At 59.2% G+C, this 27,392-nt stretch overlaps 5 protein-coding genes across 9 annotated transcripts in view; 1 reads left to right on the top strand and 4 right to left on the bottom strand.

The window, feature by feature from the left end:
* LOC125702617 (lipocalin-like) overlaps nucleotides 1-9,982 on the bottom strand; it is a 54,805-nt gene extending 44,823 nt beyond the window's left edge. Inside the window, exons 1-7 of one of the 2 annotated variants that reach the window (XM_048966152.1) lie at nucleotides 9,821-9,982; nucleotides 9,165-9,304; nucleotides 8,961-9,037; nucleotides 8,743-8,856; nucleotides 8,499-8,600; nucleotides 8,321-8,346; nucleotides 7,956-8,099 (exon numbers count right to left, since the gene is read on the bottom strand). In XM_048966152.1, coding sequence (XP_048822109.1) covers nucleotides 8,321-8,346; nucleotides 8,499-8,600; nucleotides 8,743-8,856; nucleotides 8,961-9,037; nucleotides 9,165-9,304; nucleotides 9,821-9,919 — 558 coding nt within the window. In that variant the 5' untranslated portion in view covers nucleotides 9,920-9,982 and the 3' untranslated portion in view covers nucleotides 7,956-8,099. Of the gene's footprint in view, nucleotides 1-7,955; nucleotides 8,100-8,319; nucleotides 8,347-8,498; nucleotides 8,601-8,742; nucleotides 8,857-8,960; nucleotides 9,038-9,164; nucleotides 9,305-9,820 lie in introns of those variants that run through there. The other variant, XM_048966153.1, reaches the window with a different exon arrangement.
* LOC125702618 (extracellular fatty acid-binding protein) lies at nucleotides 898-3,997 on the bottom strand. 2 transcript variants are annotated; one of them, XM_048966154.1, is made up of 7 exons: nucleotides 3,750-3,996; nucleotides 3,389-3,528; nucleotides 2,959-3,029; nucleotides 2,307-2,417; nucleotides 1,868-1,969; nucleotides 1,612-1,637; nucleotides 898-1,052 (listed from the first exon to the last, which is right to left on the bottom strand). In XM_048966154.1, exons 1-6 carry the CDS (start codon nucleotides 3,837-3,839, stop codon nucleotides 1,612-1,614), a joined length of 540 nt encoding a protein of 179 aa, XP_048822111.1. In that variant the 5' UTR covers nucleotides 3,840-3,996; the 3' UTR covers nucleotides 898-1,052. The 2 variants fall into 2 exon arrangements, with proteins under 2 accessions (XP_048822111.1, XP_048822112.1); XM_048966155.1 differs by lacking the exon at nucleotides 898-1,052 and adding an exon at nucleotides 1,118-1,193 and having other exon boundaries at nucleotides 3,750-3,997.
* LOC125702756 (lipocalin-15-like) lies at nucleotides 4,843-8,305 on the bottom strand. The gene is made up of 7 exons (XM_048966464.1): nucleotides 8,254-8,305; nucleotides 7,035-7,162; nucleotides 6,152-6,291; nucleotides 5,947-6,017; nucleotides 5,632-5,745; nucleotides 5,122-5,223; nucleotides 4,843-5,014 (listed from the first exon to the last, which is right to left on the bottom strand). Exons 1-7 carry the CDS (start codon nucleotides 8,303-8,305, stop codon nucleotides 4,989-4,991), a joined length of 633 nt encoding a protein of 210 aa, XP_048822421.1. The 3' UTR covers nucleotides 4,843-4,988.
* Nucleotides 9,983-11,990: 2,008 nt separating the features above from the next.
* On the bottom strand, nucleotides 11,991-15,119 carry C8G (complement C8 gamma chain). Of its 3 annotated transcripts, XM_048966151.1 has the most exons (7): nucleotides 14,680-15,099; nucleotides 13,980-14,119; nucleotides 13,353-13,423; nucleotides 12,985-13,104; nucleotides 12,773-12,874; nucleotides 12,578-12,616; nucleotides 11,991-12,245 (listed from the first exon to the last, which is right to left on the bottom strand). In XM_048966151.1, exons 1-7 carry the CDS (start codon nucleotides 14,809-14,811, stop codon nucleotides 12,232-12,234), a joined length of 618 nt encoding a protein of 205 aa, XP_048822108.1. In that variant the 5' UTR covers nucleotides 14,812-15,099; the 3' UTR covers nucleotides 11,991-12,231. The 3 variants fall into 3 exon arrangements, with proteins under 3 accessions (XP_048822108.1, XP_048822106.1, XP_048822107.1); XM_048966149.1 differs by lacking the exon at nucleotides 11,991-12,245 and having other exon boundaries at nucleotides 12,252-12,616; nucleotides 14,680-15,119; XM_048966150.1 differs by lacking the exon at nucleotides 11,991-12,245 and having other exon boundaries at nucleotides 12,252-12,616; nucleotides 12,985-13,092; nucleotides 14,680-15,105.
* Nucleotides 15,120-15,226: 107 nt separating this feature from the next.
* FBXW5 (F-box and WD repeat domain containing 5) lies at nucleotides 15,227-27,391 on the top strand. Its single transcript, XM_048966137.1, has 8 exons — nucleotides 15,227-15,535; nucleotides 17,616-17,773; nucleotides 18,383-18,557; nucleotides 19,382-19,530; nucleotides 20,849-21,335; nucleotides 23,583-23,730; nucleotides 24,618-24,830; nucleotides 25,465-27,391. The coding sequence occupies exons 1-8, from the start codon at nucleotides 15,346-15,348 to the stop codon at nucleotides 25,709-25,711; spliced, it is 1,767 nt and encodes a 588-aa protein (XP_048822094.1). The 5' UTR covers nucleotides 15,227-15,345; the 3' UTR covers nucleotides 25,712-27,391.
* Nucleotide 27,392: the final 1 nt, after the last annotated feature.

The following is a 27,392-nucleotide window of genomic DNA, read 5'->3' as shown; positions in this document are numbered from 1 at the left end:
GGTGGTGAAAGCTCCCTTGGTTTTGGGTGAACGCCAGCTACAGCGAAATGCTCAGTGTGGATGGTGAGGCCTGCAGTAAGGACCGTTCCCCTCTCTGCAGGAAGGGGTGCTGCACGCAGAAATGGGTCAGAAATGATGGCGAAGCAGAAACTGCTGTGCAGAATTGGTCTGGGCAGCCAGTCGGGCATGGGGAGAAAGCAGATGGGCAACAGGAGTGGGAAATGCAAGTGGCAGGGAGGAACGATTTCACTGCCGCCGGGCTGGGTGATGCCCACACATGGCAGAAGGAAATATTTGGCTGGAACACAGTGTGGAGGCACTGGGACTCCCTGTCATAGAGAGCTCTTAGAAGAGGGCGTTACTGGCAGCAGGATGTTGTGACCCACATCAACAAGCGTACCGAAAACAAGCCTCGAGGTAAAGCCACGTGTGGGCCCAGCATTCTCGGGAGCACTGCAGGTTCTGAGCTGTTCCTGAGCTGTCCAGGTTGAGCAGCAGGACAAATTCCTGCTGGAAGCACTGGGCTTCTTCCCAAGGAAGGAGGAAGAGATGCTGGCTCTGGAATTCCCAGTGGGTTCCCCTGCCCAACCACTGTCGGGATGTGTCCAGCTCCCACTACGCTCAGTGCCAAGACCGGGAGGGGAAATTTCTCAAGCATACTTTCCCAGTGCCTGTGATGGGGAAGGAGCAGCTGGGAAAATCCCGATGAGCTCAGCGCTGGGACGGACCGTGCCAATGTCCTTGCCAGCAGAGAGCAGCAGGGAGGCAGATCCGCCGGGGTGAGCTCACTGCAGGACCAGCGCGGTTGTTTTCCTTCCGTCCGCAAACCCCAGGAGGACAGCAGGCGGCAGCACCTGCCCAGACCCCGCAGATTCTGCCCAGACGGTTACACCAGGCTGTCGGGAAAGTTTCTGTTTATTTGGGCAAAAAGGAGGGACCGTGTGCTGGTGAAGCGGGAGATGCCTCAGAGCCATGATAGGGGGGCAGAGCAGCAGCCTGGAGCTTTGGCACATTAGTCTTGTTCTTTTAGGAAGAAGCATTCATCAGCCATCCTGTGGAGAACAGCCAGGAGAGGTGTGCTGAGTATTGGAGGTGGGAGGCCAGCGGAGCGGGCAGGGCCTTCCTCTGCTCTCTGGGCTTCAGCCATGCCAGGGATGAGTTTCTGGTCTCCCCTTACAACTAAATGTGCACTGCTGTGGGGGGGAAATGAATGCCAGGGCTGCCCAGTGGGCTGACAGCCAGCATGTTTTGCATGGTGAGACACCAACCCCGATTTGCCAGCTTTACTGGTTCATTTCATTGCAGTCCCTTCGGCAAGATCCAGTCCTGGCCCTTGCCATTGGATGAACTCAGCAGTCATTTCTCCACTGAGCAGGATTTGATTCAGGTGTTGCTGCCCACCATCAGGCAGCTGTACCTCCACTGCATCCCTGTGCTCCCCACTGCAGGGAAGAATCCATCCTACCCGGATGTGTGCTCCAGCACATCTTCAAACAACTCAGCCCCCGGAGTAATTTGAGGAACTCATGGTGGCCCCGTGTTCGGGTACCAAGGGGGAAATTTTCAGGTGAGGATACACTGCAAATACTGCACTGCACTGCAGCAACTTACCTACACTTCATCAACGCTGCATTCGTCTGTGAAAATAAAGAGAAAGGCTGAGAGCAGGGCTTTGGTCTTGCCAGTCCCATTTAGCACCCACAGCAGGGGGCAGACAATCCAGGAACACGAGCGAGACAGAAGTCACCGCGTGCCAAGCCCCTCCTGGCTGCCCACACCACCAACCAGTCCCTGCCAGCCCACTCAGGCTCCCCGTGAGGACTGAGCCAGCCAGGTGGCTCTGAACACAGCACTTGGCCTCACTCACCCTGGCTGGGCAGCATGGTGACCATCTCGTCCGTGTAGCTGCGCTCCCTAGCAAGCTTCCTGAAGGTCGCTGCGACTGCGGGGCTCACCTCACGGCTTCTGCCTGAAGGAAGGAGTTAGCTGCTGGCTGGTGGGACAGGCGATGGACGCCCTGGCACCAGGGTCCCTGGGCAGCCCGGTGTCTCCAGGATCCCACCCCCACCCTTTCTGACCACTCCTTGCAGCTCTTAGCTTCGTTTCACCAAATGACTTACTGAGGCCACGGATACCTGGCACAGTGCAGAAACCCGAGACCCAGCCCCAAAATGCTGCTCCTTCCCCTTCCCCTTCCACTGCCTTGATCCATCAAACTAGAACGGTGGGCAGTTGCAGCACAAGGTGTCTCCATGTCCCATCCTCCCCTTGCCCCTCATGCCCACAGCCCCAGCTTGGCTACGCACTGTAGAGCCTCATCATGTGCAAAGTCCTCCCATCCTTCACTCTAGTTGCAAAGATCACTGCATAGCTCTTGTAGTCAGTGTCCAGCACTTCCACCGTTTTCTTGGCTTCCTCTGAAAAAGGACATGGAGCAAAGTGAAAAATTTGCTACATGCCCCTGAGAGCTCCCACGCTGCAAAAGGACTATAAGAGTGTGAATGCCCATCCATTGATCCACCCTGCCCGTATTTCTACTGCATCCCTTTTCCTGCCTTTCCCTCTTGATAAGGCTCCTCCAAAAGCCTGGAGAGCCCACAGATCATGGCGCAGATCAGCAGAGCGACTGGGACCTTGAGTGCAGGAGGGTCTGGGGGTGGCCGCCGTGGGCAGCAGAGCATCCTGGCCAATTTGGGACTAGCACTTGGGTGGGGATGGGGGAAAGCACTGCTGTTTTGTCCTGTTGCAAAATGACTCTGCTTCACCCACAGTTAGGCTCATGTGGTATGAGGCTGTCCTCCTGCAAGCAGCTTCCCAGAAGGAGCCACTGCTGGTGGGCCATGGCCCCGGCATGGAGTGGTGTTGAGCGGGTGGTTGGGACCAGTGCTGGGGGATGTCCCTGGTCCCAGGGACAATTGGTGTGCCTCTGACTCTGCCCATAACTCTGTCCCCACTCACCTGAGTAGTAGACTTCACCGCTGTCACTGATCTTCTTGAAGGTAGTCTCCCATTTTCTGCACCCCGTTGGCCTGCAAGGCAAGGAACACATTCTCAAGGTGTGCTCAGAGCCACCTGGTTTTGGCCCTGCTGGGTGAGGTTCCCTCCCCAGGACACAAGCTTTGGAGTCGGGGTCACACCTCCAACACAGGAGGTGCTGATAGAGGATGGTGTGTCCAGGGGAGAGCCGCCACTCGTGCAGCGATGGCTGCCAGAGCAGGACAGGGAGAACAGAACCTGGCACTTAAATTGGGCAGCAGAGGGGACCTTCGGCTGCTGACAGCTGGTGCCCCAATTCAGTCTCCCACCAGGTTTGTGGGTGTACTGGGTAGGGGCACCTGGATGGGCACCCGCTGACCAAAGCCAAGGGAGAGAAGCACCTGGCACTTACTTGGGGACAGCATAGGAGACCTCCAGCTCGTCCTCTCTTGGGAAAGAGATTCTGACCATTGCCATCTTCATGTTGCCTTTCTCACGCAGGAAGAACTCGGTGTTGGAGGCCAGAGCAACAACATACCATTTCCCTGCAATCTGGCGGTGGGAATGGGCTGTGAGCCTGGTGAGCCTGGCAGGACATCACCTGCATCCCATACGGACACCCAAACCCCTGCTGCATCACTGTGCTGAGCCGGGCGTGCAGCGCTTCCAGCGTTAGCCGTGGTGTCCAGCTGTCCCCAGTCACCCAAAGGTCCTCCCACCCCCATCCTAGTGAGCAGAGCCCACAGTCCCTTCCCCGGCGCTCCGCAGGTCACCTCGCTCCTGTCCGGCACAGCGGCTGCAGCCCCCGCGTGCAGCAAGCAGAGCAGGGCCAGCGCCAGGCTCAGGGCCAGCGTCATCCTCATGTCGCGCAGCCTCCGGCGTCACCGCAGGACGGGGAGCGCTGGGTGCTGTCGGCTTTATAGGGCTGCGCTCAGCCCCCCCGCCTGCGTGCTGCGCCGCACGGAGAGCGCTGCTATTGTTGGCGTGGGGCGAGGTGCTGCTGTGGGAGCTGAAACCGTCCCAGGGTAAACAGAGGCTTACGGAAAGAGGAAAGTGTTGCAAGCCCCGAGGAGGGGGTCTGAGCGATGGGGTTGCAGGACTGCTATTGCACCACAGCTGAAAATGAAGAGTTTCTTGTTTTCTTGAAGCCTCTTGTGAAAGAACAAAAGTACTTCTTGTTTCCCGGCTGAGAACTGCCGGGAGAAGCGGGGAGGTCGTTCCCGGCACAGCGTCCATGGGCAGCCCCGGCACAGCTGTGACTGGCACCCGCCCCGAGGCCGCTCCCATCGGCAACCCCACGCCTGGATGGCAGCGCAGCGTGCCAGTGTGCTGCTGACACGCGTGTCTTCCTGGCCAGGATGTGCTGTCCCTCTGCCCTGGCTCTTAGGGGCTACAGGGTTCCCAAGGCTCGTGTTGCATCCTCACAAACACACCCAGGCGTGTGCTGAGGGACCCCCCTTTCTCAGCCACCACTTGTTGGGGAATACAGAGGGGATGGGGGCACAGCCCCGCTTCCCCCACGGCTCTTTGCCAGCAGGCAGATGGGGCGGTGGGTGGCAGGTGGATGTGGGGGCCCTGATTAGACATGGGGCAGCCCTTTGCCCAGGTGTGCAGGGAGCTGGGTGTCCCAGGGGCTGCCTGCTTCCATTCTGCCCAGCTGGGCTCCCCGCGCAGGGTGGGCTCTGCAAACCGCACAGCAAAGGAGCCCCCAGACTGCCGTGTGGTTCTGGAGGCATGGGTTTGGTGCAGGGCTGCGGTCAGCATCCCCAGCTCTGACAACAAAAGCACTGAGCTCAGGGGCAGCTTCTGTATCTGTTTATTTCAAGCGGAGAGGTGTGCTCCCAGGATGGAACAGCAGGGCTGGGAAGGGGCAGCACGGAGTGGCCACTGAGCCAGGTCCTGAGGACACGCAGCCCTGTGTCAACCCCTCAGCTGCAGGGAGGCAGGATGGATGGACAGATGGACGTGGGGTCAGCAGGCACTTGGAGGGGCTGTGCATCCTCAGCCTGTGCTCACTTGCTGGTCTTGGTGCACCGATCTGTTCGGTGTGAGAAGAGGGATGAGCCCCTCACTGCGAGTGCTGAGTCCCAGCGGAGCGCCCCCACACAGAGGGGACATGAATGCCACCTCCCTTCTGGCACTCACCCGAGTGCGGCAGCACGACCAGCATGTCCTCAGTCAGGCCCACGGAGTGGAAGAGCTCCTTGAACTTCTGCAGGAGCTGTGGGCTCACGTCCTGATTCCTTGCTGCAAGCGGAGACCAAAGTGGGAGCTGTGAGTGAGGGGTCCTACAGACAGCACCGCACCTGGGGGTGGTCCCACAGTGGGACCCCTGGGATGGGCAAAGCAGTAGGGGACAGGGTGTGGGACGGCCACCAGGCACCTCTGTGGCCACACCCTGGGGGCTGTGCACCCCATACAGCCCCAGCAGCCATGGGGGTCTGCAGCTTGAGTGGCATGCTGCAGGTGGGGATTTAGTTCAAAACGGTGCAAAATGGGGTCGTTGGTAACTGGGGATATCTCCAATGTCATGTTTTGTTCGCTCCAAAAAGGACTCTGGGCACGGGAAGGTGCTGGCGTGCTGGGTGCTGACGCAGTGGCCTTGGGTGGCAATGGGGGTCCCAGCCCTGCCCCCCCCACGGGATGGGCACCCACTGTAGAGCTGCAGCATGGTGCTGGGCTCCTGGCTGTCTTTCTTCTGGGTGTACACGATGGCATAGTGCTCGTAGTCTGTGTCCATCACGCGCAGATCCCTCTTCTCTCCTTTTTCTAAAAGACCCCAAAGAGCACCCAGTCAGGCCGTGGCTGCAATGTGCCCAGCAGGGTCTGAGAAGGGAGGTGCTGCGCAGAGCCGGCAGCTGTGTGCAGCCACGGGTGGAGGCAGAGGAGCCGACCCACCTCCTTCTGCCCCTGGGCGCAGCAGGACAGGTGCTGCCCACCCTGCATTTCAGGGCCCCTGCCCACACATACCTGTGCTGATGTAGTGCCCTGCCTGCCCACCGTGCTGGAACAGCATCAGAATCTTTTTGCATTCTTCTGGCCTGGAAGGGGAAAAGTGAAACAGCAAATGAGGCTTGGAGCCAGAGGGCGGCACACCAGGCAGCAGGACATGTGGGGCTGTACCCACAGCTTGGGCAGTGCCCGGCCCAGGAGGTACCACTGCAATGGGACTCACAGCGGGATGACTGTCTCCATGGCCATGTGTCCCTCTGGCGTGAAGCTGATGGTGGTGACAGATGATGTAATCTTGTCCTTCATGCTCAGGAACACAGGGCAGTTGGAAACAGCAGCCATGATGTGCCACATCCCTGCAAACTGCAGCAAGCCATCACTGCCAGGGTTTGGGGAAGATCTGGGGAGCTACCACCCACCAGGGGGACCTATACCCACCATGGGTCCTGTCAGCCAGTGGTGGAAGACCTGCCACCCCAAGGTAGCAACCTGCCACCCACCACTGGGTCCTGCCACTCACCTGGGGGACCTGTAGGCACCATGGGGCCCATTCAGCTTGTGGAAGGGGACTTGTCAGCTGCTATAGGGACTTTCCACCCCCTCGCAGGGACTTCTCGTACTGTAGGGACCTGCCACCTGCTCTGGGGGACCTGCCACCCCATGGCAGGCACCTGTCACACTGTCACCCCACTGCAGGAACCTGCCATCTCCAATGGGGACCTGCCTTTCTGCACAGGGACCTGTCACATGCCATGGGGACCTGCTGTTCTCTGCGGGGACCTGCCTCCTGCCGTAGGGACCAGCCAAACCTAGTATGGGGACCTGCCACCTCCCTGCACACAGAGCGCTCCTGCCTTGTGCCACAGGGGTGAGCATGGCATTCTGCCCACGTTCCCTGGGCAGCTCCGTGTTCCCTGGGCCACCATAGCCCCAGGGTGTTGTATTCCCACAGCACAGCAGTCCAGCACTGGTCTGGTTGTGCGTCGGTACCCACAGCCTCACAGCAGAGGCTCTGGAGAAGACTCAGAGCTGAGATCAGGGGGTGCCTGGGGATGCAGCTCTGCCACCCTGCCCAGCTCAGGCAGGCTGGCACCCTATGCCATTACCTTCTTGGTGTCGAAGTCCAGCTGCACAGGGACCTCAGCCCCTGCCCGCAGCAGGCAGAGCAGGGTCAGCACCAGGCTTGGCAGCACTGCTGTCATCCTCGCTTTGGGGTCTGGATGCTGTCTGGATGCTGCAGGAGAGGCTGCATGGTGCTGCCTTTTCCTGCACCTACCTTTATAGCCCCCACTGCTGGCAGCACCCCCCACCCGCCCCACTTTATGCAACAGGTTACACAAGAGCAGTGATAAGTTGTCCCCGTGTTAGGTGACAACTTTGGCCCCTTCCCAGTCTAATTGCTCTGTCCCAAATGAATGTGGCATTGTGTCAGACCCAGCACAGAGCATGTTGGGGACTGGCACCATCTGTGCCAAAGTGGGTCCAGGGAAAGGGCCGTGGGTGTAGAGGTGTCCCCTGGCTTCCCTCCCAGGATCCGGCTGTGTCAGGATGGGGAGAGCAGTGGGATGGGGCTTAAGTCTGGGGTCAGTTTGCAGCCTGCTGCCAGTGGGTGCAGACCCAGCTCCAGGGCAGGACTGGGGCACGGCCCGGGGAGAACTGGGGCAGCTGGGACTGGTTTGTGTCCATCCTCTTGCTGTGGTTTTGGAGATCCCCTCTGTGATCGCTCATTACCACATGCCCACACAGCCAGCCTATTCTCCAGAGGGGAAATTGAGGCAGGGAGGCTGGCGTGGCCAATGTGGCAGACGGGATCTGATCCCCATAGCTGGTCTCAGCCCTTCTCAGCCCTGGGACCCCTTCGTCCCAGATGAGGCAGGTTTCGTGACCAGGCAGCACCGTGTGTGTGCATACAGGGTACAGACCATCACCTTCCCTGCACTGCAGTGCCTTCCAACCTCAACTGAGCAGGACCCCAGGAATGCCCACTGGGCCCCACTCCACAACAACCCAACAGACACGAGCAGGGGAACAGTGGTTTATATGGGCTTTAATAAGGACAGGGGCAGATATGCGGGGTGCAAAGCCAGGAAGCAAAGGTAGATTATGGCACTGGGGTCAGGATGGAGCGTCTGTTGGCTCATGGCACTCTTGGAGCTCCATCCAGCAGCAGCCTGCATGGGAGAGAGGAGAAATGAGCACTGCTGAGCTGGTGGGGGTTGGCGTGGGGTGGCAGTACCTCTGCCAGCCCCACACCCCCCATGCAGGGCCACCCCAAAGGGAGATGAGTGGTGCCCCAGTGAGAGCTGAGCAGCTCCAAAGGCTGACAGCACCAGGGCTCTGCAGGGTGGAGGCAATGCTGGGAAGCCCCAGCCGCCATCGGGGGGGGACTCACCTAGGCAGCGTCTGCCATGCACTTGTCTGCAGAAAGAAGAAAAGCAGAGATCATCTTCTGGTGGTTAGGGGCACTGCTGCCCCGGGATCTGGTACAACCCTCCAAGCACCTCCACCTCCTCCCTCCATCCCTATGGGCTGAGTGTGGCCAGGAGCCACTGTGAGCTGCCCACCCTTACCTGTCTTTGGCAGGATGAGGATCTCCTCGTCCTTCAGGCCCTGCTCCCGGGAGAACTGCATGAACCTTTCCAGGCGCTGGGGTGCAAGCTCCTTGGTGCGGCCTGCGGTGAGAGCAGGGTGAGGGCAGCCCCAGGGAGCCAGGGGAGGGGACCCGGCGCGGGGGTGCCGTCCCATCACCCGCCCTGCAGGACAGATCCCCTCTGAGGAAAGCCCAGGGCTCTCAGCAGCAGCGTGGGGACGTACTGTAGAGCAGCACCATGTTGGAGGAGCCGGTGCTCTTGGAGATCTGGGTGGCCACCAGGGCGTACTCGTCATAGTTGGTCTCCACCACACGAATGTCGTGGTTGCTGCCCCAGCCTGTGGGAATGGAGAGGGCACCACTCAGCCCAGCGCTGAGCCCGGGCCCCCCACCTCCAAGGGCCACATCGCTGCAGGGTTGAGACGAGGGCCCAGAGGCTCACGTGGGCTGGTGTAGCTGAACCGCCCAGGCTGCTCCGTCCGGATATAGAGGCTGTTCCTCTTCTCGCACTGATCACCCCTGGGGAGCAGCATAGGGCCGTCAGAAGGACCAAGGGGGGGGGGAAGGGTTGAGCTCAGCACCCCCAGCGCCCACCCAGCAGCCCCCAGCACTGCGCTATGCCCCCCCAGCTCCCCGCCACCCGTACTTGGGATAGGTGGAGATGACCTCCATGTTGCCATCTGCAGTGACAGTGATGTCTGTGGTACACATCTTCATGAGGTGCTTCTTGTCCTTGAACCAGTTGGAGTTGGAGGCCAGGCCGATGCTGTACCATCTCCCTGCGAGCTGTACACAAACTGCTCAGCATGGGCAGGAGGGCTGTGCCATGCTGCAGCCCTCACGGCCAGCAGAGCCGTGGCTAACTGAGCATCTTGCTGCCCTCCCCATCCTCCCATCCAGACAGGGCCACCCAGGACAGGGCCAAGCAGAGCAGAAGTGCCATTTGCGTCCATTCGCAGCACAAGGAATGGGCCAGGGCTCTGAGACAAACAGCGGCCAAGACCACGGACCAGCCCAGGCTGGGGTCAGCATGGATCTGCGCCCTTCCCCATCACCTCTTTGGGGCAGCTGTGCCACCCAGACTCTCCCAGGGGCTCCTTGTAGTACCCAGCAGCACAGCCCGTGCCCCCGCTTGGTGGGACTCCAGTGCTGGGCTGAGGATGCAACGGGTGCCCCCTTCTCCTTGTTCCCAGGGCAGTAGGGCCCCCAGCCCACCAGTACCCCCCTCGCTGCACATTTTTGGGGAGAGGAGCATCCCACACACCCCGGCCCCACGCAGCAAGGCTGGCTGGGCTGGATCACCTTGTCCTGCTGGAAGTCAGCTTGCACAGGAATGCTGTTCTGCGCGTGCAGAGCCCCAAGCAGGGCCAGCCCCAGGATGCTGAGCAGCGTGGCTTGCATGTTCGCAGCTGAGCAGAGCTGAGCCGAGTGGAAGCTGCAGGCAGTGCTGGACGCAGCACTGAGCCCCTATTTATGGACAGGCAGAGCAGCCGCCCCAGGGGGCTGGTGAGGCGGGCGGGCCAGCCCTGTCTCCCCCCCGTGCCGTTATGCAAGCAGGAGCAGGGGCAAGAGCTGAATCCAAAGGGCAGGCTGGGAACCTGTGAATTTTTCTTTCCTGTTGATATTACATGTTTGCCTCGGGGTGCCAAACTGCTCTGCAGCACAAACACAGCTGGCGGCCAGTTCACTGGCTATCCTTGCCCCAGGGCTGCACAGCACAGGGTCTGGGGGAAGAGGGGCTGCCACGGGCAGAGCATGGGGACGCCAGGGTCAGGTTTTGCTGCCTGCCCCTGCCTTGCAGAAAAACATCGTTCAGACCCAGAGAGGGGACTAAGCACAGCACAAGTGCCTGCCAGGTCCTGATCTGATCCACGGGATCTGTGGGTACCTTTGGGTACACCCATGGGAACCCCCTGCCTTGTGCTGACCCCAATCCCTGCACAGCATGCAGTCAGACAGACCCCGTCTCACCCTGCACCCTTCTCCAGCAGCAGCTGTTCCTGTTGGATTGGGGCTGCAGCAGGGCGAGGGCTGGGGGTGGTCACTGCTGTTACTGGTGGCCCTGTGGAGCTGGGCAGGACTGCACGGAACAGAGCACAGGCAGGTCGTGCTGCCCTGGGCTGTGGCTCTGGCAGGTGCCCACTGCCAGCCTGCGGCTCTCTGTGCAGCACAGCCCTTCCAAGGCTCTTTACATAAGGAGCATGTTTTCATAGCAGCTGTTTTTTTCCTCTCGGCAGCCCACCCTGCCTGGCCGCCTGAGTACATTCCCTTCTCCACATCCAGCTGCGAGCCAAGCCTGTGCAGCACAGCATGTGCCGGGGGCTGGGCTGGCCCTGCTGCTGCGGATTTATTAAAACAAAACAAAAGCTGAGCTGGGCAGGATCGAGCATCATGAGAGCACCCTGGGCCCCCGCATGCCACTTTCAGCCCTGGGCTGAGCCCACCCTTGGTTGGTGTGGGTGCACTCCGTGGGCCCCTCGGGGTGCGGGATGCTGGGGAAAGCTCTCTCCATTGGGAAACGGAGGCGTGCAGCACCCCGTGTGCCTGGCAGAGACGCTGAGGAGCGCACAGGGTCCCAGCGGGTTGATGCCAGGTGGCTGCAGGCCAGGCTGGAAGAGCCCATGGCTCCCATCGGCACGCCATGCTTCCACCAGGATACTGCCGCTTCTGGGGAGCAGCTCCATGCTGGGTGAAGCAAGCTGTATGGGGTGGCTCGGGCCCATAGCGCCCTGACTCCAAGGCAATGGGCTCAGCAGGTGGCCTGGCAGCTCTGTGAGCGTGGCCAGACATGGCTGCCCCAGACGTGGGCAGCAGGACAGCGGCTGGCTTAGGACGGGTCACGTGGCGGATCCTTACATAAGGCCCTGATAAACAACACGTGTTAACAGTTTCCGCTAAGATTGCAAAACGTCAGTGCCGGGGGCAGAGGGCTGCTCCCACCCCAGGGGCTGCAGACCAGCCTGCTGTGGGGCGACTGTGGGGAAGGGGCTTTCCAGCCTGCTGCTGCCTCAGCAGAAACGGCTCGGGGCTCCTCTCGGGGTGTTGCCCCTTCTTCTCCCACTCCAGCCTGCATTGGGAGGTTGGAACCAAAGCAGCCCTGCCAGGTTGGACGTGTATCAGGCTGCTGGGGGCCCTGAGCCCCTAGGGGTAACCCTGCAGTCCATGCAGAGGACTCCAGGCATGTCCTCTGCCTGGCTGTCAGCTGGGTGCTCTCAGGGGTATGGCCCAGGTGGCAACAGCCTCTTGGAGACCATGGTCCACAGGGCCCAGGGTCACAGCTGCTTTACCAGCCCTGAAGACAGAAAGCAGGAGAGCTACAAGGCTGCATTTTCCTCTCCTGAGGTCCCTGGGGGAAGAGGTGACCCAATGCAGGCTCCCAGGGCCCCCAAGCCCACCAGCCCCAAGTGAGCTGTGAGCTCCCCATGCCATGCTTCCGCAGGCTGCCAGGCACTCTGCCTTGCCTAGACACAGAGCTTTTCCTTGTGTTTATTGGGGTGTTGCCGGTTGCTGAAGGGCATGGGGCAAAGGGCATGAAGCCATGGGGTGACACAGCCAGGCTGGAGGAACAGGGGAGCCCAGGGTGTGCTCCCAGCACTGCAGAGCAGCAGCAAGCTCTGGCCAAGCCCCAGCTCGTCCCTATGTGGTTGTGTCCACAGGCAGCTGCACGAGGTGAGAGATCAGCGCTGGGCACATCCTGGAAACACTGCTTCCATCTACAGCTCTGTTTCTGGAAGGGAAGGAGAGGTGCTGAGGAGTTGGGGCAGAGCCCAGTGCCAGGGTTGGGACTCACCTCTGCCTCCCCAGGCACCAATGACAAACGGTGGAGTCACCTTTGAGAACAGCCATGTTGTCTCCATCCCAGACGCCCCACCCCAGACCCTCATCCCGGTACAGACACCGCTAAGCCCAGCCGGACCCACACAGGGGCCAAACAGGGCAGAGGCTGCGCTGGGTGATGCTCTGCCATCTCCCAGCCCCACACCAGGGCACCGAGGGACTCCTGCCCGTGCTGTGGCAGCACTGCAAGGCAGGGTTGCGGCAGCGTGGAGCCGTGCTCACCGTCAAGGATGTGGAAATCATCCGCAGAGTCGCAGAACCCTGTGAGAGAGAGGGCCTGGGACGGTCAGCTGCCCTGTGCGGGGATTCCCAAACCCACGTGGATGTCCCCCTCCCCTCCGCCCTGCTGGTACCAGACCCCAACCAGCGCTGGCCCCCTTCAGCTGCCCCCGCTCCCGGCAGCTGTGTGGCACCCACCGTACGTGGGGAAGTAGTAGCTCACATCCTCACTCAGGCCCATGGCCCTGGCGCGCTGCTCAAACCTGTCCACTATGGCATCGCTGAGCTGGCTGCTGCGGCCTGCGGGGAAACCCACCATCACAGCCCTGCTGCCGGCCCTGCGCCCCATAGCAGGCCCGGTGTGGGGCACGGCGTGGGGCACAGGCATCCACTGCCCTATGCCAACCCACCATAGAGCTTGACAGAGAGGCCTTGGCCGTCCTGGTAGTAGATGATGGCATAGCTGCGGGGGTCCGCCTCTCCCACCACCACCTCCATCTTGCTGTCGTAGCCACGGCCTGTGGGGGACACTGGGGCAGGTGTGGCCCAGCTGGGCACCGTCCCGGGGCCTCGCGTCAGCACCAGAGGGCACGAGGGGTGTGATGGGCACCAAGGGCGCACACATCTCCATGGCCTTGCCGATGGCAGCACTCGGCACAGGGACACAATTGGACGGCAGAGGTGGCACAGTGGGAAGCACTGGGGGAAACCACTTGCACCAAAGCCCCGTGGGAGCAGGAGGGGCCACTCCATGGCGCCCACCCGGCCCTGTGCTCACCTCTCACGGAAAAGCGCCCGTGGGCTCCTGCAGGGACGTAACGCTGCCTGATCTCCCAGCACTGCCCATCTCTGTGCAGGGAGAGAAGCACAGTGCAGGACAGGCTGCACTTGGCCCCCAGCTTTGCCCTTCCAGCTTCTACATGGGATGTGTTTTCTCAGGAGGTTTTCTCCACTGGGCACCAATGTAAGGGAAGCCCAGTAACTGCTGAGCACCATGTGTCAGCCACCCCTATCCCTCCTAGCAGCTCCTACCCCACACAGCTGTGTCACCCACGGCCACCCACAGACAGCCAGCCATCAGCTGTGCTGCTGTTGTGGGAGCCCTTGGGAAGCGATCCCTGAGCAAGCAGCCGTGGAGCAGCCACACACCTGCTTCGTGCCCCAGACTCCCCAGGCTGCCTGTCCCATATCCCACCTGGGCACCCTAACTCCACCCTGTGATGGCAGCCCTGTGGCTTGCAGGGTGTCGGGTTCACCACAATCAAGACTGCTAGTACAAAACATCCCAGAGATCCCCTCGCACTGCTCCAGGGCAGCTCTTCCCCCTTGCAGCCCACAGCCAGGTGCTGGCCCTGCTCCAGCCCATCTGCAGCATCCCATCCCATCAGCAGCCAGCATCACTCACAGCTTCCTGAAGGTGCTGATGGCCAGGCTCTGCCCATCCAGGACAGCCACTGTCATTGCTGTGGCCTCCAGTCGGTGGCTGTTCTCTGCCAGGTAGCTGCAGCGGGATGCCATGCCGACCAGGAACCACCTCCCCACCAGCTGCACAGCGCCAGGTGGGCACTGGTCATCGAGGCCCGGGCCCTGGGGTTACCCCTGCCCAAGGTTGCTGCCACCTCATTGTGCTGAGCACCCACTCCCACATTTCGTGCTCTCTCCACTTGCTCGGCACTGTTGCCTGCAGCCTGGCCCCGTGCTTGGAGTGCTGCCCACTGTGGACCCTCATTCAGGAGCAGCAGCACAATGGGGTGCCCAGGACGTCGCCCCACAGCACACACCAACTGCATGCAGCACTGAGTATGTGGCAGACAAGCATCCCACAGACTGCTCCCACCCCATAGCTCTGGTTGGGACCCTGCAGCCCAGCCCCATGCTCCCCATGAGCCCCCAGACCCCCATGGGGCAGCTCCACAAGCACCCGGAGGCCTGATGGCAGCGCCTGGAGCAGAGCTGTGTGGGCAGCACACCGGGACATGCTGCGGGGCCAGGTGTGGGCTGGGGGTGTGCTATGGGGCCGGATCAGAAAGGGGAGCAGCGGGGGCCACACCGCAGCCCCGGCGCTGCTCCCAGTGCCCCTACCCGCGGGGGACGCCTGGCCTCACCTCATCGAGGCCGAGGTTCCCCTCGGTCACCACTTTCTCAAGAGGGACGCGGGGAGGGGGCGGCTGCTGTCCCCGTCCCTGCAGCGCGGCGAGGAGCAAGGAGAGGAGCAGGAGGGAGCGCGGGGCGGCCATGGCGCAGCGGAGCCCCGTGCCGGGAAGCGGCGCGGCCGGGCACAGCCGGGAGGGCACGGGGTCACGGCACACGGGGTCAGGGGCACAGAGCCGGGGGCCGGGCTGGGGCTGCGCGGGCCTCCACTGAGAGCAGCCGGGGCGGGGTGGTGGCGGTGGGGGCTCTCAGGGCCCCGCGGCGCGGCGGGCAGCTCTGACAGCACCACGCCCGCCGGCCGCGAGCTCACTGCCTGGGAGACCCGGACCCACGAAGCGGCGGGCGGAGCCCGAACAACGGGGGCGCGGTCCGACCGCACGGGGCGGGGAGACCGAGAGCGATGGCGCTGCTCGCTGTGTCCGGAGCAGCGAGCGTCGCCGCGGGCGGAAGGGCAAAACCACCGAGAGGGCGGCCTAGAGCGGCCCGTGGAGCCGGAGCGGAAGTGCGGGGCGGGGAGGCCGGAAGTGTGGGGCAGGGAGGCGGGCGCAGGGTGAGCGCCGTCTCCGGGCCGGGCCCGAGCTGAGCGCCGCTCGCTCGCGGTGCGGCGGCAGGATGACACGATGGCCGCGGGCGGCCCCCTGCTCCCGGACAGCGTGCTCTTCGAGATCTTCCTGTACCTGGACCACGCCGACGTGCTCGCGGTGGGCCTCGTGTGCCGGCAGTGGCGCGCCGTGGCCCGCGACGAGTTCCTGTGGAAGGAGCTCTTCTACCGCTACTACCGCGTGTCCCGGGACGTGCCTCGGCACCCAGGTGCGCCGCTCGGGGCTCCGCGGGCGGGCGGGCGCGGCCGGGCCGTGATGTGCCCGAAAGGGGCTCGGGAGTCGCCCCGCGCCCTGCGGAGGGCTGTCAGAAGGCCCGGGCGCTTCGGCTCTCCCTGCCGGCCCTGCGGTGAGTCACGGCGTGCTGTGGTGATCGCTGCTGGCTTTTCCTGATCGCGGCCTTCCGGCTCCGCTCCGGGCTCCGTCCCTTTCTCATCTGCCCTAGGAAGGGCTGCGGGCGCGCGTTAGTTGCTCAGACTATTTCCATAAGGTGTGGGCAGCGGCTGCAGCCTGACTGACAGAGGAGAGCCTTGCAATGGATGAATGTGCAGCAGCCTAATTGTACAGAGGGCAAATGCTAACGCGGCGCCTGACCCACTTTGCTGGGGCATGTCAGACTTGATCTTAGCACCTGCAATAGGGAAATGACCCATTAACAGCGTTGGCTGGCTGTCCTGCACGGCCCTCCCTGAGGAGAGCTGTCAGCAGCCTCTGTGAGGGCAGCCCATGGTGCACTGCTGCTCTCTTGCTGAGGACTGGGCATGCAAAGCCTTGTCTAGAGGGGTAACCCAGTGCTGTGCCCTGAGCCATTCTGGGAACAGGGCCCCTTGTCACCAGGGGTGTCTCTGAGAGGCAGAAACGCGGTGGCCCAGGAGGGCTGTGCTCAGTTCTGTCCCCAGGTTGTGTGCGGTGCTCCCAGCGTCGGCTGTGGCACAGAACCGAGTTACTGCTTGCTAGCTGTGATCTGTGATGGCTACAGGAGGATGGGAAGAAGCAAGGAGAATCAAGCAGTGGGAAACCCTCTGCAGCAGGAAACATTAGCACACAAGGGCTTCGAGAAAGGAGATGTGGATGTGACAGTGCAGGCTGCTTGGTTTCACTTGCGCAGTCTGTAGAGCTCCTTTAGATTAAAGATGCTATCATTGAGTTTTATTTGAGACACATTGGGCAGGCTCGGTCACTTCATGTCTCCTGAATGTAAGCTGGCATGTAAGCTGGCAGCCCTGTTCTTCAGACCGTGGGGATGCCAGGGTAGCTCAGTAACAGATGTGGCTCTTCCCGGGCTGCAGGGATCATCCCCCTTGGTAATGGCAGGTGGGCCTTCCTGGGAGCTGGGGAGTGCCCTGCCAGCCCTGAACAGCACTGTCTGAGCATTCAGGGAGCTGTAAGGGGAAGCATTGGGAGTGTTTGGCAGATGGAAACCAAGGACTTGGAGGGGGGGTGCCAAAGCAGTCTGCCCACTGAGCAATGCTGGGATTCCCTGGCAGCAAGCTGTGCCCTGCCCCAGGGGAGGGTGCCTCCCAGGCTGCAGCGAGTTCCAGAAAACTTCTTGTCCTGCTCAGTGTAACTAGGAAAGTTGGCCGTTATCCATACAGATGTCTAATCCTCTTTACTTCCTTGGGACTTGCTGCCACAACTCTATAGGCACTTTGTTAGAAATCCTTTTTATTTATGTCTTTACTGGCAGTCGGTGTAACCTTCTCGCAGTGTGCTCCAGGCTTTCCTCCTTGCAGGGCTCCTTGTTTGCCTTGACGCCTTGCATCCAGCTCTTCTCTTCAGTTTCCCCTCTTTCTTGACTGATGCAGGTGCTTTGTCCTGATCTCAGTACCCCTTCTGGAACCTTCTTAGTTCTGTGTCAGACAAGACAGAGTGGAGCCCAGTACCCCGAGGAGCAGCTTCTCTTTCACTACGAGGCAGATGTGCTTGCAGTGTGCTGGAGCACGTCTGCAGTTCTGACTTCTGGTTTGTCCTGAGCCAAGTTTTTGTTAGAGAGCTAATAGCTGTTAGGTGTTTCTTATCGTGGCTGCAGTGCCTTAGAAAGTAGTGATGTGGTGAGAAGTTGTGTTCCTTGGAAGAAAAGATATTTTTTGTGTGCGTGTAGGAGTGGGAAAACTACTGAGAAAAATGTAAAGTCCTGCTAACACAGGTGAAGCTGCAGGAATTGTGGCCACAGCAGAGCTCCTGCAAGCACTGTGCATTATGAGAGCCTGATTCTGTGCTGCAGTGTTCACCTCAGGCTGTCACTTCCCTCCCGTGTGCATTCTTGTCATGCGACCCTGCTTGTGTTCCAGCTGCCGTCTCCTGGTACGATGAGTTCCAGAGGCTCTACGACACCATCCCTTGCATTGAAGTGCAGGCCCTGAAGGAGCACAACGACCAGGTTTTGCACCTCAGCTTCTCTCACTCCGGCTGTTTGTTTGCATCCTGCTCCAAAGACTGTACAGTTAAGGTAAGGCAGTGGTGTTCCCTGCACAGAGCTTTCAGTTTTGGTTTTGTAGGGCTCGTCTGTGAGAGCAGCATTCAGGAAACCTGTGGGGAGGTGAGGCTTGACTGGGTGACTGGGCTTTTCATCTGTAGATGCTGAGTTGTTCTCAGAGCCACAAAAACTAATGGCTTTTTGCCACCTTGAGAGCAGCACATTCCAGCTTCAGCCCATCTGAAGGTGGTAGAGATGCCTACCTGGCTCTGGCTGCTTCCAGGTGCAAGCCAGTCCCTCATTATGACTAACAGTGATAATGACCTGCTGCAGAAGCTGTCTTGCATGGGTGGTTGTCTTGGGAGAAATCTCTGTCAACATGCTTAAAAATCCAGCTGCATTGCTAACTTTTACTGCCTGGCTGATGGAGAAGTTTGGAGAAATGCAGTGTTCAGCTGCTCTCCAGAGCTGTGGCTGTTCCCTGTCAGTGGGGTTGGCAGGGAATTTGGGCCTTGAAGGTGTTTCAATAAGGCTTTCAGTAACTTTTTTTTCCTTTGACTGGTGAGTGCTGACAGGACAGGTGAAGCAGGACAGCCTTTGGGCTTCTTGCAGCTTCCTAACTGTTTGTCCATCTGCCTGTAGATCTGGAGCAATGAACTGGACATCTCCCTGCAGCACAGCTCCAACATGAGGCCGTACAACTGGAGCTACACACAGTTCTCCCAGTTCAACTCCGATGACTCCCTCCTTCTGGTATCAGGTGTCTTTGTGGGGCCTCACAACTCCTCATCAGGAGAGATTGCCGTAATCAGCATGGGTAAATTATGCCTCTGCCTTCACTGAGCCTTCCCGAGAGGTGTAAAGTGATGGGAAATGGGGTTCTCTTCTGCTCCTCGCCTTTTGCATGCTGTGGGCTTGACCTCTGCTTGTCCTTCTTTCCACCACCTGCACGAAGGGGTCCTGGTTGCGGTTTGTTTCGGCAGGCCTTCTGGATATCCTTAGGGATAATGCATGTCATCACCTGAAAATGCAGTGTGCCATGGGTGTTCTCATTTCTTGTCTCTAAGTGAGAGTGTGAGGTGCCCGTGTCCCCAGCTGTCCTGAAGCCACCATTTCTGCCTCAGGCAGAGTTGGTCCTGCCCTGAGGTCTCACGTGCCTTTGAGATGCAGTCACCCTGCCCAGCTCGAGCTTTTCTGTTGCAGTTCTGTGAAACCTGCTGTGAAAGCTGTGCTGTCTCTTGCCACCTCTGTGCCACGACCAAGGGGTGCTGCTAAATGCTTTCCTGCTTGGAATGGTTCCCATGGGGTGGGAGGCTGGGATTGTGTGAAGAAGATCTGTGTGTGTTTGACTTGTTCTTGTCCTTGGGGCAGCTGCTTTGGGCCATGCTTGGAGGAAGGCTGTGTAGCTAGGCTGCACTCTGGTCTGGTTCTATCTGGCCACCCTTGTGTTTTGCTTTCCCTCTGTGTGTACTTCACGGCTGGTCTGTGGTTGGGCAGCGTCTGCTCAGCTTGCAGTGATGTTCAGTGCCTCCCCTGCTGTGGGCTGAGACCCGACTGCGTTTCCCATTCCTTCTGCAGTGGTTTCTCCAGATCCCCTGTCTGGAGCCATCGTCTCACATTCCTGGTTCCCTTCTCTTCCAGAGAACTTCACGTTGCTTTCCAGGGTGAGGAATAAACCTTATGATGTGTTTGGCTGTTGGCTGAATGAAACCAACTTGATATCTGGCAATCTGCATCGGATTGGGCGTATAACCTCCTGTTCTGTGCTGTGGCTGAACAACGCTTTCCAGGTGAGGTGCTGTTCCAGCTCCTCAGGCAGTGCAGCTTCCTGCTGGTTCCTGTGGGAGGAAAAGCTGCGGAGGAGATGTGAGAGGGAAGAAATGGCTCAGACCCTTGTCTGCCCTGTTTATCTCCTCTGACTCACCTTCTGGATATTGAGCTTGAGGCAACCCTGGCATGGAGTTTCCCATCCTTGGTGTTATGGGACTCATTGCAATAGCCTTATTCTACCCTTTGCTTCCATTGTTTCCTGCCTTATTAATTGGGATGTGGAGTTGGGTGCAAAGTTGTGGAGCAAGTGTTGCTGAACAGGAGGGCAGATGAACCACAGCAGGGTTACAGAGGCTTGGTGTGAGGCTGGGTGGGATGGCTGCAGCCTGGCAGGTGTTGAGCAGTGGCCGTTGTCCCACTTGGCAGCTCGTTGTGATGTTCCTGGAGGTGGCTGGGAGGCTGGCTCTGTCCTGCCTGCCACTGCTGAGATGTGTGGGCCAGGTGCTGTCTGCTACGCTGTGAGGAGACCTACAGATGGAGTGTGTGCTGGCCTCAGCCTGTGTGCTGCTCGTTTGTTCTCTGCTGCTTGTGCTTCTCAGACATGTTGCTCTTCCATGTCTTGCCTCTGTCCTGTTGTCACAGCTGCACATCCTGGTGTGTTGAGTCTTTGACTCAAAGCTTTGATGCTGGCTCTAGATGGAATTCCCTGTGGTGGCAGGGACCTTTCCAACAATCACAGCTCTGTGTTGCACCTGACGCTGCAGCATTAACTCGTGCATCTCCAGGAGGCATGGAAGGACCTTGACTGCTTTGTCAGAAATGTTGAAGTGTGGCTGCAGACAGCCAAAGCAGTTAGGTGGGGAGAGACTTGCAGCTTGTTTCTGGGAGCTGACAATCCAGCTGATTCTGCTGAGGGGCACATGCAAGCTCCAGGAGCACATTTCCCTTTGCTTCACGTAGGCTGGAGGAATGGTGCTTTGCTCTTCACCTGTTTATCACGGCAGCCTGTTCCTGAAATTCTCAGCAGTGCCAGTTGATGACCTCAGGCAGGGAGGTGGGAGCAAGGCTGCCTGGCCTCTGTGTTCCCAGCTCAGATGTTTTCCTGCAAAAGCCTGGCCCTGGCTTTTTGTCTCATCTCACCCACCTCCAGGATGGGAAGGAGCGTAACAAAGCTGGCTGGCATCTCAGCAAGTCCTGATGGTAATGCTTAGAGATGCCCGTAGAGCAGTGCTGGGAGGTGAGCGTGTGGGCTCAGGCTGTGGGCAGTGGCTGTGCGGAGGCTGTAGGAGCAGCGCCGTGCTGAGGGGATTCCCGCTTACTTCTCTTTTCTGCTCCCAGGGCATAGAGTCTGAGAATGTGAACGTAGTGAAGAGACTGTTCAAAATCCAGAATCTGAATGCCAGCACCATCCGGACTGTGATGGTGGCTGACTGCAGCCGGTACGATTCCCCAGACCTGCTCCTGGACTACGAGGAGCAGCTGGCTGCCTCCTCCTCCTCCACCTGCCCGGTCTTTGATCTCGGCAGCGACAGCGAAGAAGAGGAGTCCAAGCCCAGGCAGACTCCAGAGCCAGCAGTACAGGAATTGCCGGATGATGGGGGTGTGCCAGCAGAGGATGAGCTGCAGCAGTTCTTTGATGATATCATGGGGGGCTGCGTGAGGCCTGCCATGACCGAGGCTGAGCTGGAGAACAAAGTGGCTGAGCTGTTCATACGCAACAGAACTAAACCGCCTGAGGTGAACCTGCTTCCCACGGACAGCAACAGCAAGACAAAATACTTAATTTTCACCACAGGGTGCCTCACCTACTCTCCGCACCAGATAGGTAAGGCTGTGGTTGAGCTCCAGGGCACATCGGCCTTCTTAGGGGTGCGGACTGCAGCTGCAGTCTGGATGTTAACCTGGAAAAGACCCGTGTTGTTTGCTGCTTGTTTGTGGCCAGTTGCAGTTTTGCTCGGGCCGGGTTCTCTGTACAGGTTTTGAGACTCCTTCACTTTCTGGAGGTGGTTTGCCCCAGGCACTTGCCTCGTGGTTTTATTGCTGCCAGGCTTGACGCTTGGCCACGTGTTACGGCAAGGGCTAAAACCAAGAGTGAGCTCCTGACTTAACATCAGCCATGAGCCATGCACAAATGAGAGGCTAGGAAGGGCAGAGGTTGCCCTGACAAGGGCTTGTGGGAGAGCCAGGTGTGCGGTGTGGAGAGGGTGTCAGGACGAGGCACGTCTGAGCTGCTTGGAGTTTGTGATTGTGTTGCTTGTGCAGCGCCCCATCCCTGTGGGACGGAGCCCCCGTGCCACCCAGCCTGGTGGGATGTGGGTGCTTAGAGCTGAACAGCTGGCCTGGAGTGGGAGGGGATTGGCTGCCTCAGGGGGCAGTTGGTGGCGAGCTGCTGGTGACAGCTTGCTGGTTCTTAGTTGGGTATGAGGGGTTGTAACTGCAGCATAGGCCAAGCATGGGCACTGCTGGGGGTCTCTGTCTGGCTTAGAACTTCACCAGTTCATTCCAGGCACACCTGGTGAGGAGCTGGAACTAGATGAGACTGAAGGTATAGGAAATCAATGCAGTGATGAGCAGAGGTAGATAGTCTGGCTGCTTCTCCAAAAACTCCTGAAAGTAGTCTACATGTTCAGTGGGAAGGACCAGACATAGCTAAAAATGTGAGGAGGAATGGAGAGCTGCCTCCAGGCAAGAAGACTTCTGTAAAGCCAGACAACTTCTGTTCCTTTCAGTATGTCCTCTTTCCTGCTGCAGCCTCTTCTCACTTTCCTGGCCTGCACCACTGCAGTAAGGCAGGGAAGGGCTGTTTCCAGCTGTGCCTGGAGAAGAGCCACTCTGTACACCAAAGATAGGAGCGCAGCCTGGGCTGCACAGAACTGTGACACGGTGCTCTTGTTCTCAGCTGCCAGTGGGAGCTGTGTGGCTGAGGTGTCTCAGCTCCTTGCCCAGCCCTGAGCTGCTGCCAAATGCTTTGCTGGCCCATGGTGTGTGAACTGAGTCACTCTGTGCGGTGGCTGCCTGTCCCTGGGAGCTGATGCTGCTGGGTGTCTCTTGGAAGCTGCTGGGAGCTGTGCTCCTGGTGCAGCAGGGCCTGCTTATGAGCATCACAGCTTTGTTGCCTGATCTGCTGCATGCAAGCACTTCTGCAGGAGTTCCTTTGGAGCTCCTCTTTCCCCCGGTGCTACCTGAGGGAGGAAGAATCTGCTGGGGAGCAGCAAGTTGGGTAGGAGGCGAAGGGCCTGGGTTTCTCAGCTCAGCTGCAGAGATGTGCAGGGCCTTGGACTGCAGGCACGGTGTGGGGGAGTCCTGGCCTTCCTCTGTGAGAGGTAGCTATGTCAAGGGTGGCATTAAAGCTCCCTTGGGCAGGGGGCAGGATCTTCCCATTTGGACATATGGAGGGTGCTGAGTACACATGTGCCCAAGAACTGCTGAGGCCTACAGGTCCCTCCAGGAGGCCATCACAGGGAGCTGTGTTTGAGACCTCTGTCTGGAGCTTTTGGGGGAGAGAGCTTGACCCACAGCATACAGTTTGGAAACTGTAAACCACTGAGTCTGGTCCTGGTCTCAGCCCTTGTGCCTAGAGCTTCCTGGGCTGACCCACGGCTGTGCATCACAGCAGCTGGAGGAAACACTGTGCCTGCTGGGCTCCCTGAGTCTGAGGGCTGCAGGAGGTGGGCCCAGCCCTGGGGCTCCACTGGAAGAGCCTTTCTGCAAGCAGAGAGCCTCTGTGGCCAGCACAGCTCCCTTGTGCTGCAGAGGCATGTAGCCAGATGAGGCTGTAGCGGGTGGGTTGGCAGCTGGGCGCTAGGCTTCTTAGCACTAGGGCTCAGTGTGCCAGTGTGTCGCTTATAGGCACTGTTCCAGCCCAAGGTACTGCTGGTGGGAGCCTGGAAGCAGCTGGCAGGGATAGGAGCTCTGTGCCAGCCCTTCCCTCAGCCCCTGGCTGGAAACAATCCAGTCATCCTTTCTTAGCAGTGATGAGGGAAGTCCCTTCTTGAAGCCAATGGGCTTCCATCAGCCCTGCTGGTCTGTGGCAGAAGCCCAGGCTGGTATGATCCTCCTTTCTGTTCCCAAGGGATTAAAAGGATCCTGCCCCATCAGATGACGACTGCTGGGCCGGTGCTTGGGGAGGAGAGGCGTTCGGATGAGTTCTTTGACTCGCTGGATCACGTCATTGACATCCACGGGCACATCATTGGCATGGGTCTCTCCCCTGACCACCGGTGAGTGAGGAAGTCACCTGCTGCTCTGCTGGCCTGGGCACCAGAGGGTTTGGGTTACAGCTGTGTGGGGGCTTTGGAGTGAATGGGAGGAGAAATGACATTCTGCCCCAAGGGCAAATCTCTGTGAGTCAGGCTGGGGGAGGCACTGCATTAGGGCACAGTGGCTGCCACTTACTGACTGCACAACGTGGTGAAAGAGAGAAGATGAAGCAGTTGGGCCACCTCAGTCAAATGCCCTTTGGCTGGTTAACCACAGGGACCCATTTGCATACCTGCATGTGGCTGTCACAACAGTGGTCACTTGTCTTTCCTTGAGTGCTAGCAGTAAACTTCACCTTCTGGAAAACAGTCGCCCGTGGCCCTGCTGCCTTTATCCAGAGCTGGGAGCAGTTTCAGACCTGTGCTGCTGGCAGAAGGAGGGGCCCTGTGTTGGCCTGGGACGGGGATCCTGTCCTGGCCACCTCAGACACTTGCATCCCATGCTGATGAAAAGTGAACATCTGAGTGTCTCTCCCAGTCCTGTCACGAAACCTTTCCTCCCTCTGTGTCTCTGAGCCCAGTTCGGCTTGGAGTCATGGCAGAGCGAAGGAGCTTCCTGCAGCACTGCATTTCATTCCTGAGGCAGTGGGATAGGCTGCTGTCTTTAGTACTGATTTTAATGAGACAAAAGAGGCTCAGCCCGGTCTGTAGCTCTCCAACTCTAACCCCTTCCTTTAAAGGGAGGCAGGGAGCAGCTCAGCACTGTGCTGTTTCTGCCCGTGTTTCAGAGCTGCAGGCCTGCTAAGGACCAGGGTAACTGCGCGGTCCTGCCCTGCCTGTCTGTGCGAGGGGAGAGGATTTATGGTGTGGCTGTGAGTGTGGGGTAACCCTCTGCTCCCCTCCCCAAGATACCTGTACGTGAACAGCCGTGCCTGGCCTCGGGACTGCGTCATCTCTGACCCCATGCAGCCGCCTCCCATCGCTGAGGAGATCGATCTGCACGTGTTTGACTTGAAGACAATGAAAGAAGTGAAACGAGCCCTGCGTGCGCATCGGGCCTACACCCCCAACGAGGAGTGCTTCTTCATCTTCCTGGATGTCAGCAGGGACTTCGTGGCAAGGTGTGTGGCACTGGGGGTGGGCAGGATCCTGCCCCGGGTACGGGATGGCCTTGGGTGTTGCACTGGGGGCTGGTGTGCTGCAGGCAGGGCTGGTCTGGGAGCTGGAGGCTGATGGGAGCAGAGCGGGAAGAGAGGCTTGTGAGGAGCAGTCAGAGGGTGCTGCTGGAGGATGTCTGCTTTGGTCCTGTTGTGAAATCGGCAAGGAAAGAGGAAATGCAGGGCTGTGGCATGTTTGTCAGTGGGTGGCAGGTGCCCCTCCTGAGGGCTGCACGCAGCAGGTGTAAGAGGGCAGGTTGGGATGGCTGGAGCAGCCTCACTGCAGCCCAGAACAGAGCTGGCTTGCCGCAGGTGCCACAGCGTGAGTGTGGCTGCAGGCCCAGGCGCACAGCCCGTGTGCTCGTGCTGCTCTGAAGGGCTTTAATCGCTGCTGCTGTGAGACCTCATTTCAGGCTCCACTTCTGGAAACCCACCTGTGTCTGTGGCAGGGCCTGGGTCACAAAGGGGATCTGCCCCCCTAGGGCGAGTGCCCGTGGGTGACAGCAGTGCAGACGAAGGCTGGGGCCTCTGGCTGGGCCAGGGTGCTCAGTGTGGCAGGCAGAGCGTGCCTGTCCTCACTGCTGTCTGTCTGCTGCAGCGGGGCAGAAGATCGCCACGGCTACATCTGGGACCGGCACTACAACATCTGCCTGGCCAAGCTGCAGCATGACAACGTGGTCAACTCAGTGGCCTTCAGCCCGGTGGAGCAGGAGCTGCTCCTGACAGCCAGCGATGACACAACCATCAAGGTGTGGCGATCCCCTCGCACCGTGCGAATCCAGCAGGCCAGGAAGCCCAGGCCCAGGAAGCTGCTCTTTTCCTGGCTCATGAACCAGAAAAGCTGAACCCAGGTACACTGCTCCTGCGGCTTCCTCACTGCAGCCACCTCTGGAGCTTGCAGAGCTTTGAGCCCTGCACAACGGAGACGAGCTCTGGGCGCACCAATCCCGTCAGCGGAGGTAGGAGGGACCCAGCAGTGGTAATGGCTTCCTCCTCGGGGCGTCTGCTTCAAAGACAGAACGTAAGGGCTGAGGACCTGTGCCTGGGTCTGGTGGGCAGCAGCCCGAGCTGGTCACTGCAGGGTAGCCTCCCCACAGCTTATCACACGCTGCTACTTGGTCACGGCTCTCTCTGGGTGAGCTTTGGTCTCAGAACAGACTGAGGCACGTCTCCAGGGTTTGTACTGTGTGGGCCTGGGACGTGACTGACTGCTGAGAGCTACCGGCTACAGAGCACCTGCAGAAGCAGTGGTACAGTGCTGTGCTGCCCTACTGCGGGGCTCTTTTAATATAGTAGTTTTATTATTGTTTGTTTGTCCCAACCTCTGTGGGCAACTTGTCTGGATGCTGGGTGTGCCCAGTGCTGCCCCACACAGTGTTTGGGCCACGAAGGGAGGGCAGGAAGGATCAGAGGGCTGAAAAGGTGGTGGGGGAGGCAGTGCTGGGATGGAGCTGGAGGGACAGGGCTGCCCTGCCATTGGTTTCTCTTACAACTAAGTCCTGATACCATCAGTTTACAAATCTGAGAGTGGGGAGGGCTGGGGGTAACACGAATCTAGCTTTGCCCTGGTCTTCCTCTGTTCTGTAGCACCTAAATAAAGCATGGCATTGGTAACATATTTATTCCAGGGGATCTGCTGTCCCTACCAAGGGATAAGCTGTGATGATGGGTTCCACAGTCAGCTCCCTCCTATGCTACTCAAATTGTGGCACTTTAGGTTCTCTTGGTATGTTCTCTGTGAGCAGGTGAACAGGTGGAGGTGCAGCCTTCCTGCCTGAAGGAATGAGTGTGAATAAGCCTCCTTCCACGTGGGCTGACTCACCTTGGGGTTGGTGATCAGCTCCCTCTGAGGGCTCCTCTGATGGGGGAAGCTGGCTCACTTTATGAACTCAGTGTTGTTTATTCCGTATTTGTCCCTGAAGCTTTTTCTCTCCAGCCGTTAGCCAACTGTTAGTCTAAAATTAAGCTTCTAATCTTCACTTGGCCCGGACAGCAGGGGCTGAAGCTCCCAGGCCAGCATTGATCCCAGGAGCTGCACCTGCTGCTGGGCTCCCCTCAGCTCAGGAGCACCAGGGCAGGTGTCTGTGCCACTCACAGCCTCAGGTTGCAAACGGTCTTCATGGAGGCAGTGGCTGCTGTCATAATATGCACTGATGGCTTTAACAGCTCCTCCAGCCCTCAGCGAGAGGATTTTGCACCCTTCTTTTGCTCTGCCCCAGCAGGTGCCCATGGCTTTATCCAGAACCCCTGTACTCAGGTCTTCTGTCATCACAGGACTTCTAGAAATAAGGGAGTCCTTCGTGTGTGTGTGTTTGGGTGTGCACTCAAGATCTAAACCCAGCTCTCGTCCCCTTACACAGCAAAGGAACAGTCTCCACCTTTCTACACCTTCCCTCCTGACCCAGGATAGCAAATCCTGTTTTTCTCCCTTGGCACAGCATAGTGGTGAGCAAGGCACTGAGGGTTTATGTTTGTACCAAGTTTTGCTCTTCACCATGGCGTTGAATAAATACTCTGCTAAAGCAT

Source organism: Lagopus muta, chromosome 19 (genome assembly GCF_023343835.1).
Source record: "Lagopus muta isolate bLagMut1 chromosome 19, bLagMut1 primary, whole genome shotgun sequence".
NCBI lineage: Eukaryota > Metazoa > Chordata > Aves > Galliformes > Phasianidae > Lagopus > Lagopus muta.
The sequence above is the reverse complement of the archived record's forward strand: the minus strand, read 5'-3'. Positions and strand labels throughout refer to the sequence as shown.

Bases quoted from the DNA above. Each gene is read 5' to 3' on its own strand.
- FBXW5 (XM_048966137.1), top strand. From the start codon at position 15,346: ATGGCCGCGGGCGGCCCCCTGCTCCCGGACAGCGTGCTCTTCGAGATC. The intron at 18,558-19,381 runs GTAAATTATGCC...CTTCTCTTCCAG, and splicing joins GATTGCCGTAATCAGCATGG to AGAACTTCACGTTGCTTTCC. The intron at 24,831-25,464 runs GTGTGTGGCACT...TGTCTGCTGCAG, and splicing joins AGCAGGGACTTCGTGGCAAG to CGGGGCAGAAGATCGCCACG.
- C8G (XM_048966149.1), bottom strand. From the start codon at position 14,811: ATGGCCGCCCCGCGCTCCCTCCTGCTCCTCTCCTTGCTCCTCGCCGCG. The intron at 13,105-13,352 runs GTGAGCACAGGG...CACCTGCCCCAG, and splicing joins CGGGCGCTTTTCCGTGAGAG to TGTCCCCCACAGGCCGTGGC. The intron at 12,617-12,772 runs GTGGGTGCCACA...TCTCTCTCACAG, and splicing joins CTACTACTTCCCCACGTACG to GGTTCTGCGACTCTGCGGAT.
- LOC125702756 (XM_048966464.1), bottom strand. From the start codon at position 8,305: ATGGCGGCTGGGGCTTCCCAGCATTGCCTCCACCCTGCAGAGCCCTGG. The intron at 7,163-8,253 runs GTCAGCCTTTGG...CCTCTCCTGCAG, and splicing joins CCCTGCAGAGCCCTGGTGCT to CATCCAGACAGCATCCAGAC. The intron at 5,224-5,631 runs GTGGGTGCCCAT...CTCCGCTTGCAG, and splicing joins CACCATGCTGCAGCTCTACA to CAAGGAATCAGGACGTGAGC.
- LOC125702618 (XM_048966155.1), bottom strand. From the start codon at position 3,839: ATGAGGATGACGCTGGCCCTGAGCCTGGCGCTGGCCCTGCTCTGCTTG. The intron at 1,970-2,306 runs GTGCGTAGCCAA...TCCTTCCTTCAG, and splicing joins GCACATGATGAGGCTCTACA to GCAGAAGCCGTGAGGTGAGC. The intron at 1,638-1,867 runs GTGAGTGAGGCC...TTATTTTCACAG, and splicing joins CACCATGCTGCCCAGCCAGG to ACGAATGCAGCGTTGATGAA.